The 13,490-nt window shown below is 32.8% G+C and overlaps 1 protein-coding gene across 3 annotated transcripts in view; it reads right to left on the bottom strand.

Moving 5' to 3' along the window:
* Window positions 1–13,490, bottom strand: part of TBC1D32 (TBC1 domain family member 32) — a gene marked incomplete at both ends in the record, with an annotated part of 169,720 nt that overhangs the window by 130,680 nt on the left and 25,550 nt on the right. For 2 of the 3 annotated variants that reach the window (XM_084228396.1, XM_084228397.1), the window contains 3 exons: window positions 1,412–1,486; window positions 3,787–3,933; window positions 7,322–7,412. In XM_084228396.1, coding sequence (XP_084084522.1) covers window positions 1,412–1,486; window positions 3,787–3,933; window positions 7,322–7,412 — 313 coding nt within the window. Of the gene's footprint in view, window positions 1–1,411; window positions 1,493–3,786; window positions 3,934–7,321; window positions 7,413–13,490 lie in introns of all 3 variants that reach the window. The other variant, XM_084228395.1, reaches the window with a different exon arrangement.

The raw sequence follows: 13,490 nt of genomic DNA, 5'->3' as shown, positions 1-13,490 counted from the left end.
GTGTTCTTCTTGTATCATCAATAAAACCAATGAAATGAATGAATAAACATTCTTGAGATTTTCTTTTAAAATGTATACAGAAAACATAAATATAAATATAACACATGGAACAGTCACTAAATAAGTATGACATTTTAAGGATTCATAAATGAATGCATTTTCAGATTATTTAGTTTTCTAATTACTCGCAAGGCAGTGTTTCACAGGAGGAAACGAGGGAACCAAAAATTAACTATGTAAAACTGTAGTAAGATACCATGTTGAGAGTAACACCAGTTCTTAATTTATGTTACAATATCTTATACTTCATAAATATAGTAAGACATTAAATCAATACCTGACAAAAAGAAAATGGAAAAGGAAAGTTCAGTGATTTTTTTAAACTAGCTCAAATGAGAAACCCAATTTGCCATGAAATACAGTATTAATAAAGGTATGATCAGTCATTCTTCCAATAATCTACTATTTGGGGGGTACCTACTATGTGCCAGATGCTATGCTAGGCACGGAAGACAGAAATAAGAAAAAAGTCTACTAGATATAAACTGAGATAGTTACAATTATTAAAAAAAAAATTTATCATAAGGGACGTTCAGCATGCTGTAGGAGCATATAACTGGGGATCTAACCTAGTACTTTATACATGTAAATGCTGTAAGACAGAAAAGTTTGAAAGGCATTATTAGGACTGATGTACTATTGCACTTACCTATAAAAACATCAATTGGTAAATACATTACCACACTAACTTATGGCCCAAACCAATATTTTCTTTGATTCATTTTAGTTTCTCCCAGAATTTTTTCCAGCATTTCCAGGGAGAACACCATGTGTTTATAAATTATGTGTTTTGTTTTAAGGATTTTGCCTTGGAAACTTCCATTGATATTCAAAGGAATATGTTATCTTTTAAATGTTAATTATCTTATAACATTTTTTTAAGACTCAGTCAACAGCTAAAGACTAAATGGCATTTTACTCAAAAACATGAAATGGCTTATTTGTTATTTTGATAAAAATAAGACCCTCAGGTTTTGAATGTAAGCTGAAACAAGAAAGCTAATCAAAACACCAAGAAAAGTTTACACAACAGAAAACAAGAATGAACACATTAGTACCTAGCAAGCTTCCTTTACTATCATTTCTTAAGAACACTATAATCTTAAAGAACATGAAAATTTTCAGCAAAAAATGGTTCCAAAAAACCAGATTAGGAACATCTTAAAATATCAATGAACAAAATTAAATTTTATGGTTTACTTCTAGAGTCAATATAATTTGTCATGGATACTGCATGTTATGAAACTTCTTTACTAAACTATGTCAGTCACTCAAAACATATGGAACAACATAATATTTAAATATTCTTGGATGTTTTCTATTTCTCTATTTAAAATAAAAGCAGAATTACCTGATGTCATCTTTGGACAACTTGGTGAGTAATAGATAAGTTGGGTAAACAAAACAAGCAGATCTGTAAGGGATACTGAATCTTCAAAAAGGAAAACAAAGAAATTATTTTCAAGCATACCACTTATTGCTAGCAAAATTTAACAGAGCTTCCTTCTTCCTACACTAAGTTTTTACAGCGACTGGTACTATCAAGGAGAAAGCTGCAATAATCCAAAAAAGAAGATCCTTGAATCTGATCAGGGTTGTTTGAGTTTATTCCATTAGGAACAATAAAATTCAGTTTCATATTGTTGATCCAGCTAATTTATCTATACAGCACTGTAAAACAGAGGTCAGCAAACTTTCTGGACCAGAGAGTAAGTATTTTAGGCTTTGTGGCCAAGCTATCTATCTGTCACAAATAATCAACTCTGCTGATTTAGCACTAAAGCAGCCATAGAAAATATACAAAGAAACTGGCTATTGTTTAGTAAGACTTCATGGACATAAAATTTGAATTGTGTGTATATTTTTATATCTCAAAATATTAATTCTTTCCAATAATTTAAGAATATAAAAACCCTTTTTAGCTCGTAAGTCATACAAAGCTGTGTGCTAGATCTGGCCCATTGGCTGCAGTTTATCAACCCCCTCTCCTGCAGAAGCTTATATAAAAAGATTCTGGTGAAAGCATACATAAAATTTAAAGGTGAATACTGACTTACTGCTAATACAGTGCACTAGATCTCTCTAGACTATCAGTTATTGATATTGACCTGTGACATTTGATAGGTCAAATGATGAAAGTCAATATAAAGTGTTAAATAAATTACAGATGATAAACTTATATAGAATACCTACAATAATATCACAAGTATACATTAATCTTTCTAATAATTCTGTGAAATTCAACAATATCCTATAAGATGATAATTTTTTTTTGAAAGTAAATGGTTTACCAAGTGCCTAATATGCTCAAAATTATGTTACCTTGGGGAAAAAAAGTACATAAAATATTTTTTCTGAAGGAGCTTATAATCAACCTAAGAGATAAAAGATTTCATTAAGTAAAGCAACTAGTTCAAAAGTGAAGATTATAGTCTAATAACAGAACTGGCAAACGATAGCCATTGTGGCCTAATTTTGCAAAAATTGCAAGCTAAGGATGATGTTTACATTTTTAAAAGAAAGTAAAAATGTCAGGGCCAGATTCAAAGGTTCTCTAGGACTCATGGGATTTAACAAAGAGTCATACTCCTAGTTATGATTTCTTACAAAAATGATGCAAAAGTCAAAGGGAAAAGGTATATAGGGTCAAGTCTGGAGCAGGTCAGGGGCAAGTGTCCAAGGTACTCTCCTAATGGAGTCTTTCAGAAATGAGCTGTAACAAAATACGTGCTTGTCATCTACCAAAGAAGCTCACTAGAGACTCGGTGCCCATGGTTTTTATTAGGCATTGAGCATATAGCACATATCAGGATTCCAGAATCTACCCTGCTCCAAAGAGGTTACACAACATAAATCACATTGTGTGGACAGAAAGTCTAGGCACAGTAAGTCACTCATCACTGCAAATAAAAAGAATTCCAAGTTTCAGATGTCAGTCAAGGTACAACCTTGCAAGCAGGATATTCTAAAGATAGCAGTCTCAGGCATGCTGCACTAACTCTTTTTGCACATGAGGATGTGCAACACACACATACACACACACAGCAGAATATGTAAAAAAAACAATATGTGAGTATGTGGCCAACAGAACCCAAAATGTTTACTACCCTTTACTTTACAGGAAAATCTTGCTGATCTGTATATTATAGTCCTAGCATAGACTTAAAAGTTTTAATAGATAACAAACATGTTTAAGTTTGCTATTTAAAAGTGGGACTTAGGGTAAGAGCATAGTAATAATATAACAAATGTACAGAGCTTTGTAGTTCATAAAATAGTAGCTGCAGTTTATAAATCACTATATAGTCATTATAAGAATTCTGCTTCTAGAATTACTAACATATTATTCCATTTTAACAGAATTAAACAGCAGTTAAGTTGCTCAAAAGATCACAGTTAGTGTTTAGGGGAACAAGAATCTCAATGAGGTCTTCTAGACCTTAATCTAGATCTCGATTATTCATTACGCCTAGGATTTCGAAAGGCAAAGAGGAATAAACGCATGAAAGGCTAGGGTAATTGAAAACAAAAATAACTACATATATAGGAGAAAGTATATACTGAAAAAGAAAAAAACAGCACTTCAACAGAGAATAAGCCATTAACAGACTAAAAAGGTATATCATTAGAAAAATCTCTTAGAAGAGATAAGGACAAATTTTCAAGTTTTAATAATCCATAGCACATAAATTTTACCATACCAAACATATTCATTTCTTTAACTACACGTACCTTTTCTATTCTTCAGCTTTACAGGAAATAGCTTTCTACCTTGTGTGTAGATCAATAATCGTCCTAAAAGGCATACTGAGTGAATGAAATATATATATTGCAATTCTTGTCCTGAGTAGTAGAAAGCTTTCTGTTTGTTCCCTTAAAAAAAAAAAGAGGTAAACAATTACATTTATTTTTATGTTGTTATACTTTATTGTGCCTGTGCTCATTCCCTTCTGAACACTAAACAAGGTTGCAGTCTACAATGGAGACAGTATAATTTTTTTTCTTCCTGTTTCTCAAAATCCTTTAACACCTATATATGAAGAAAAGCGATCGCTATAATTTTTTTTTTAATTCAGAAAAGCATAATGTGCATTTAGTGTTCATTCTCAAACAAACACCTAATATTGTCAGGATTGTTATCTGTCATCCAGAGACACTTCAAGTTAGGGAAGGGAGAATCTGAACAGTTTAATGCTACCAACTGAAGTTACTACCATAAAAGGTTATATTTAAACCATGTTAGTAAATGAAATTAAAGTCACTAAAATATAAATAACTTCCAATACACATCATTCATTCACTCATTTATCCATTCATTCAAGAAATAGTATGTGCCTATTTTGTACAAGACTGAATTATTTGCTGGTGTCAAAACCAATAAAAATAATCTAAGTTTGTGTCCAATTCAGGATGGCAAAGAGTATATGACCAGAGCAAGGGAGGGACAAGTGAGAGAAACAAGTGGCTAGAGGATGGCACAGTCAATCGCAGAGATCTGAGCTGCACAAGGAATAAGGGCAATTAGGGCAGAAGCAATTAGGGCAATATTAAAGGACTTTAAGCCAGAAAATAACAATCAAATATGCATGTAGAAAAATAACTCTGACAGCATATAAGGTGAATAGAAGAAGGTCAAGGCTTGAAATACTCATTAGAAAAATTCATGAATAAAAAGAATGGTGAGGATAGCAGAGATAAAAATAAATGTTTAAGGACACAAAATCAATATGCCTTAGGATTATAGGTGAACCATGAAAGAAAATTCTTAAGTTCATAAATCAAATATCTATGTACATAATAAATTTTTCTATTTAAGTAATTCTAAAGAAAAAACAAAGGTTGAGAAAAAGAAGTCATTTCAGGCCTTAATATTATAATATTGAAGTGTCCTTGGAGCATTCAGAAAGATATGCTAAGTATGAGATGACTATGTGGGTATGATTCCAGCAAAGAGGTATGGATTTAGATATTTCACAATTATCATACACATTAATATATATTTGAAACAATGAAAGTTGTTGGTCTCCCCCAAGAGAACAGGTAGACTCATGTGGAAAAGTACAAAGGGTAAAAGCTTTTGAGTACAAATATATAAAATAAAAAAAGGTGTCAGATGAGAATAAGGAAATCCCAGAAAGACTAATACCCTAAAGAAAAGGGAAAGAGTTAGAGGAAAATGCTATAAAAATGAGGACAAGAAAGAGTAGACGTCAACAATGAGGTCATGGAAAGGTAGAAATATAAGACTTATTTCTGTTCAAAATGGGTAAGACATAAAGAAACAGGATGGGAATGCATACAGAATACTTGGAGGAGTTTTTCTCTAAAGGGAAGCAGAGAAGTAAAGTTCATATGAACCTGTTCAGCTTTTATATTAAAGATACTTAAATACGTTTAGAAGATGGAGAAGAGGTTACCAAAAGAAAGACAACACAATAATATTTGAAGCAATGTCCTAGTTGTAAAATGAACAGAAAGGTGGAAAGAGAATCAAGAATAGACAAAGCAATCAGTCTGAAACAGTGTGGCTTAGAATAAGGGGGTTTTGATAAGGGCATATACAAATGATTTGCATGCATAGTTGAAGGACATTTAGCAATTTATACCTGTAAAGTTCTATATTTCTTAGTGAAGTAGGAATGCAAGGTCTCTTCTTGGGAGAAAAAATGATCAGGGGCAAGGCAGTGGGCTTGGTGAGAATGGTGAAGGCTTGCAATAGCTATTCTAGAACACTGAAGAGAGAACATCTTTTGAAACTAAGTTCCAAAAGAACATAAAAAAAGGTTAGAGAAATAAGTATGTTATCAATTTACATCACAAATGTTCTTTGTTCAATTTCCTGAGGACTAATGAAGACATAAGATTGCTCTAAAGTTGAGGAACTATAGTCAGGAAATTCTGACAGAGAAAACAAGAATTTTCAAAGAAATGGCAAAAGAATGCAGTGAAGCACCTTAAGGTGTTCGCTAGATAGGAAAGAAAGCAAAGAAGGTCTAGTAGAGTGGTAGGGTGTGGGAAAGAAGCTAGATAAAACATTTTAATACAAAGAAATTAGAAAATCTATACATTTATAAAGAATAAATGATATAAACTCATGTATGCTTTCCCTTTTATTATAGACTAAGTTCTGGTTACTGTAACTTCTGTGAAATTCTGAAATACCAGCTTGTGAAAGTCACTAATTCTTATTCTTTGACCATTGTTGCTGCTTGAGTTAGATGAAGAATTTACCCAAGGATAAAGTATAAGATATCTTTGTATTCTCAAAAAACCTATTATTTGCTCAGCGAAGTAACAAAATACCAGAGTGATTACAAATAGCAAATTCAGATGGTTCACAAGTTGTGTAATGTAAGTATAAGAGCAGTAAAAATTCAGAACAGGACTTCTTGAAAAGTTTAAAACAAAGTTCACTGTTTCACGGTAAATAAGATCTATATTAGTGTATGCAGATTGTGGATACTATAGACAGTAGAAATAAGAATAACAGAGGTTTATAGGCATTGGTATACAAAAGAATATTGGTAAGAGAAGATTCACTTTGAGCAATAGCTAAACATGAGATTAGACAGAGAGATCAGGGCCAGATTAGAAAACAGCTAGGATATTTTAGCTCAGTCTGAGGGTAAGTAGAGAGCAATCACTGGATGAGCACATGGCATCCAATTAGACTATATCTTATAGAAATTTTCCTCCTACTAAAATGATTCAGAGACTGGTTAAATGACAAATTATTAAAGGAAGAAGAGTGAACAGAATATTTCTGCAGTATAACAGACTAGCAATATAAAAGCCAATATTTTGAAGAAAACCATATGGTGAAAATTAGCATGAAGACTTTAACTTCAAATGTAGATATGTTATACAAAGAACAGTTAAAACTAACCCAAAGCAAACCCTATAAATTTGACTGTAGAACTGAGGCTACCAGAGGGGGATGGTGGAGGTGATGCCAAGTGTGGAGGGGGCGATGATGAACTATGAGTGTGCCTTGGCGATGGATGTGGAATATGTTGACATATGCAAAGTTGTGTACCTATACATACAAATCAAATACAGTGTTGTGAACAAATGTTACCGCAATAAAAAAAAATAAACTTTAAAAAAGATAGCATTTATGGTATATTTAATTTGTGAAAAATATGTTACATTGGTAAAAGTGACCTAATTTACCATGCTACTATTAAAAAATAAATCACTATTAAGCTAGTTTTATTAATAAAATTTACCATTTTAAATGTATGTAACAGAAAATACTTACCACAATGCTTTGAATGTCCCAAAATCGCATCAGATTTCATAGTTTCACACAACTCAAAGTACTGAACACATTGTTGAACTGCTGTCATTATCTAATAAAATAATAAATTATTAAGACCAGAAATTTGCAACCTACAAGTCATTTTCTAAAAACAGTTAATTAAGACTGTAAAAATATGCTGGTAAAATTAAGAATAGATTTCCAGACCACTAAAACTCAGTCTCCCTTGTTATGTTTTAATCATGGTATCATTATGGCAAATACTGAAAATATTGGTGGAACTAATATAATATTGGTATCAATGTACAAAAATAAACATGTACTTTATTTTTCATAGTGAAAGATACCAAAACTCTGTAGCCATGACTTTAAAAACTCTCTTCTTAATATCCCCAGATCCCTTGTCTTAGAGTCTTTTCTTCTTACCTTACCAGTAAAATGTGAACTGGTTCAAGTCTTTATTTCCATGAGAAAGAAAAAAAGATCTCATAATTCAAATTGTAGCCACAATAAAAATGATCTCCAATCTGTACTGTATCCAGTGATTTTCTTAAGAGTCTCCATTCTACCTCCTCTGATTCCCCACAAGCAGAGATTTCAAATCTTCTCCCCTTTCCTCAGCACCTACCTACTTCTTGTAGGAACCCTCTCATTCTAATTCTCAAATGAGAAAAGTCTGGTAATTAATGGATTTGGTAATAAGGTTGTTGGTGACATTGAAATGATCAGTTTCAGGGGGGCTTGGGGACTAAAACTAGACTAATAAAATGGACTGGGAGCTAAAAATGTAAAGACAGCTCATGTAATTTTCATTTTCAGGAAGGCTGCCTAGGAAGAAATGAAAAAGACAGAGCAACAATTGCTACAGGGGATCTTGGAGTCAAGATAATTATTTTTCAAGTTGGAAAGATATGGTCATGCTTAAAAGTTTTTAGAAGAGGCCAATACTATATGAAGAGTTTGAATACACAGGACACAAAAAGGGCAGATAATAGAAAAAAGGTGTCCAAGAGTCAGGAGTAGGTAGATCCTAAGTAGAAGGAAGGGTTAAGCTCCAGAGGGAGGAAAGGGATGGAGGATGTATGACTAGAGGCAAGTTCATAATTGTGGTGTCAAGAAACTGATAAACTTCCCATTTTCACTTATTCTTATGTCCTCAGTTTTATGCATTAGAGTTAATGTGGTAGGACTTCTACCTTTAGAATGTCCTGTTTTACAAAACTGGACCTTACATAGCATATGGGAACTTGTATTTCAGATGGGCTCCTGCCATTCTGAGAACTGACTAAAGGGATTCACTGTACCTAAATTGATTGTACAATCAGTGTGCTTTAAGCTGAACATCTACTTTCCTTCTGGGAGTCTGGAATCCTAGTGTCAGGAAGAGGAAGGGGCTACATATTCAATACCAATTTTTTTAAAAATGAGGGGAGTCTTTAATGATATCCCCTATAGACAAAATTTCACATTAACTGTCATAATTTGATGCTGGAAGAATGGAGTAGAGCTCACTGTGAGTCTACTTCAAAAAGAGGCTTTGAAGCTTGTGCCTGGTATCCTAAAGACTTCACCCAATGAACCTTTACCCTACACTGATTTTGTTTTATATATTTTTTGATAATAAATCATAGCTGGGAGTAAGAAAATATTCCGAGTCCTGTCAGTTCTCCCAGCAAACCATCAAATCTGGGGGTGGTCCAGGGATTCCCTCTCATATCTATACATCTTGCCTAAATCATGCTTTAGAACCAGACCACAAATGTAAAATTGCTTCTTGAAAAATCTGCATTTTTAAACCTTATATGAACAAATTTACCAAATCTAAATCCATTACCTTTCCCAACTTTCTGATTTTTCTCCTTCTGTGTCATATTACCATCTCAATGAATGATATTAATCAACTAAGTCTTCATCTATCCCCATTCAAAAAATCAAGTCCTCTAAATCATACAATAAGAATATGTTACTCCTCGGTTCACTCATTTATCTCAAGTCACACTGTCATATCATCAGTTCATAGTTCCATCATCTTTTCCTTCTATTATTATAAAGCCTAGATATTTTTACCTCAACATTTCTCCCATCTCTACCTCGTACCCTCAACCCATTTTTCAAACCCCTAATACAGCTGTTACTTCAGTACTTAAAAACCTACCAAGGCTTACCACACTTCAAAATAACGTCTAGTCTCCTAAATTTGACATATTATCTACAAAAACTCTTTATGATCTGATAATAGTTTGTCTAAACCGCTTATTCTCCAGATGGCCTCCCTCCAAACACACATGCATGCCCAAACATACATAAAAATATGGATACTATGTAAATTCTGTAACCAAATGTCATTTCAACATTTGACTAGCCAAATAATCAATTCATCAAAAGTAAATTCACTGAAAATCTCACCTATCAGTCTACACATATCAATTAATTGTGAAAGTCACGCAAAACTCACATTTACAACAAGCTCAATCTTTTTATTTCCAAAATAGGAGATTTCACTTAAATAGTTCTTCTCTATTTTTATAGGATATGGTCTGTCCCAAGCATGACTGAAAAAAAGTAAGGTCAACTGAGAACCCAAGAACTTTCAAAAATATACCATTTACTCAAGATTATTTTTCAGAGAACTGATTTGCAGGAAGTTTTTTTTAAGTCATATAAAATATGTGCAGTTACCAAATAAAATGTGTTTCCAATCTCTAAGTCTGCAAGTGTACTATTCCAATGCCCTGACATATTTTTCTGCCACTACCTTTATTTTTTTCCCAAGATAAAACCTACTCATTAATAAAAAATATTTCCCATGTTCCTCAGAAAATAGTAATAGTTCTATAGATTATAGCAAATAAGAACTAGAACAAGGTTTGAATCTATTTAATAAACTGGTGACAAATCTATATAATGATGGTAACATATCCAGCAAAACAACTTTAAAATCTTATGAATCAATATTTGTGAATCAACAGATCTCAATGAAAATGTTGATTCTTATGAATCAAAGAAAATGTTGATTCTTATGAATCAACAGATCTCAGTGAAAATACTTCTGAAAGCCAACCAACTGGTGTTACATTTGTTCTTCTGAAAGTCAGTAAACAGATACACACTAGAAATATAATTATAAAAGCTATTCAGCAATAATCATATCCAAGTTACCATTCTTCTAGAGTTGGCATGAACTCACTCTCACCTCCAAAATCCACCAGTCTGAATTTCAAGCTTTCCCCAAACCGAGAAATAAAAATAGCATTTCATACTGCTTCAGATATTGATCAGTGGTTTTAATCCTTGGACAATTCTAGAGCTTCCATGAAGATTACTGCGAAAAATCATCACAGCAGCATTCCAGAAGACAATGAGACAAAGAAATAAGGACCCCTGAGTCCCAACCCTGATATCCTTTAAGATCTGCCACTATGTTAATGTGTCTCAGCATACTCGGGGCTCCAACTTGCCTTACTGAGCTCTCATTGCTAAATTTATTTTGTTATCCTAAGATTTGTAATGAAATAGGTCTTTGTACAAGGTAGCCTTTTGTTTTGGAGGACCACCATGTGGTAAACAGTTTGTTGTTAATCTGCTAATTCTATACTTAGTGTTTGCTGTTTATTTGGACAGAATCCTAACTCCTATTTTGTTTTGGTTTATCTTACATATATATTAAGGATATATAAAGGAGTATTCCATAGAGAACAGGAAAGGCATAGTCGAAGAAGGCTCTAATTCAACCCAGAACAATGTAAATCAGCTGTGAGATTACTGGCTACCACAACAAATTCATTTAAAGGCAACTGGTCAAACTGCCTTGGGACTCCTACAAAGATTTTATAAGGACACTTCCTGATTTGTCAATGTGTAAAAGAAAGATTCCAATGGTCATGTCACTGACCATACAGTCCTTTTTATGCTTCTATTTGATCAGAACATGAGACACCATTCATTAAGCACTCATTGTTCCCAAAAGTATAAAGATCTGTCATATTTTTCATGAGTTTATCCCAGTCTATCACAGGTGCAACTTCCTTCTCCTAATAGGAGTTCCTATTTCCTAAATGAACTTACTCTTACAGTTCCAATTCTTACACATACCTTAGTGAATAGCAACATCAACAAAACATGACTTAGAATAACAATTGGCATTATGGTAAATTTTGACATGACAAAATCAGATATTTTCTTGAAAGACACTCTAAGGAATTAGGAGACAAAAGAGGGATATCCAATTTTTCCCCTCTCCTAATGATTCATTTTTTTTTCTTTTATTTCATGATTCATCTTTTAATACACTTCAGTAATCATCTAAGAAATATTTACATCTCTTCCTTGAAAATTTTCAGCTTCTTTTAACTAAGAACTTAAATCACTGTCCCTAAAATAACCTTTCACAAAGACTCGAGTTCACTTCTCTTTAAATCTATAGAAACTCATCCTCTCAGCACCCATGTCTACCCACTTTTATCTTTCCCACCTGCTTACTTCCACTTCTTTTCCTCCTGCGCCTTGCCCTAGTTTCTCAAACATGTTACCTTAAACGTGATAAAAGGGTGACAATTGCAAGAAAAAGTTTAACTGAGGGAAGGGAGCAACCACTTCATAGAATATTGATACCCTTTAAATTGCAGGAACAGAAAGCAGATCTATTTAAATACTAGACTAAATAGTCAAATTTAAGATATAAAGAATAAATTTCCTAAACCTCAGGGAAGACTGACAGAAATTTATTGTAAATTTCAGGATTTTGATATATATCCTCATGGATTATGAAATATGTTAACAGTCAGTTCACTTAACTGTTAATCCCAAAGATGGGACAAGAGGTAGGGCTGTTGAAAAAAACAGGAAAGTAGGAAAACTAAGGGAGAATTTTAATAACCTAGCTGTAACTGTTTTTTAAAATGACTTTGAAAGGGCAAGAAAAATAGGAAATGTACTACATAAGTCCATTTCAGAAACTATCCCCTTAAGGGTAGATTGGGTAAACATTCAATTGTTAACAATAAAAGGTTAACTATTTATGCTGATAGCCAAAATGTACTTCAAGTAGTTCATGACTCTGCAATAATATGGAATCTAAGCTATCTTAACTTCCCTCAGATATGTCTTTTAAAAATGACAGCATAGGCAACATACATTATTTGTTGCCTAATGTTACTGACAGAAAATGGCATAAATGTAACAAATTGAATTGCATATCAAATAGAGTAGTTTTATACTCCAACCACATTAGTTTTATATTAAAATTAAATATTTTTTAAACTAAGTTTCTTGGTTAATCATATTTCCAAGTTTTCAGTGGACACATAGAGCTAGTGGCTACTCTATTAGGCAGTGGAGATCTATTGGTGCAGAAAATATTATCAGAAGGCACCAATGAAAATCTAGAGGAAATGGTTTAGCAGGTCATTATATTACACAGGCTACTATAACTCAAGTCCTTATGAAAAGATCTATCATTGGTTTACAGCAGGAGTCAGAGGCAAGGGTCTCTTATAAAATGAAAGTCAAACTCATGGAGTGGTCCAAAGTTTTCACTGTAGATGCACAAAATCTAATCTTCAATTCTGAAAAGAAAATGGGAACAAACACTCTGTGTCCATTTTTCCCAGTTTTCTTTCAAAATTTGGATATTTTGCTTTAAAAAAACACCATAAATTGTTTGATAAAATACTTTCATATTTACAAAATTAAGAAAAAGTGAGGTTTAAAGTTAAATTTTCAAGCAAGTTTGATCTATTATGTACATGAGATAAAATGACCAAGTTGACAAGACAGTGAAATTGTTCAAAGTAAAGTAACTATATACAGGCTGAAAATTAACTATGGTCAAGTTAAAACCTGTTCCTTATTTGAAAAGCTAGGAGTTAATCTTTAAGAAACACATTTGAAATACTTTCACTGGGAGCTCAGCAATAACAATAGTGAATTATCCCTATGTAACCCTCAGCAAAAATAAAATAATCCTGTTCTTTGTTTTTAACCTTTCTCTTTCCTATAAAGATCAGTCTATGCTCACATGGCAACAACAAATTTTCATTAAAAATGGGAATAGGCGAGGAATGAGATGTGGACTTTATTTCAATTCAGCTTCCCTAAAGATTAAAGCACCTATTACCTCTACAAATAATTTCCCATCCTATTATTCAGTATCCCTCTCTCTATCTTCTGA

The sequence above is a fragment of the Talpa europaea genome, assembly GCF_964194135.1.
Source record: "Talpa europaea genome assembly, chromosome: 2".
In the NCBI taxonomy this organism is placed as follows: Eukaryota; Metazoa; Chordata; class Mammalia; order Eulipotyphla; family Talpidae; genus Talpa; species Talpa europaea.
Note: the sequence above shows the minus strand (reverse complement) of the source record. Positions and strands in the feature narration are given on the sequence as shown.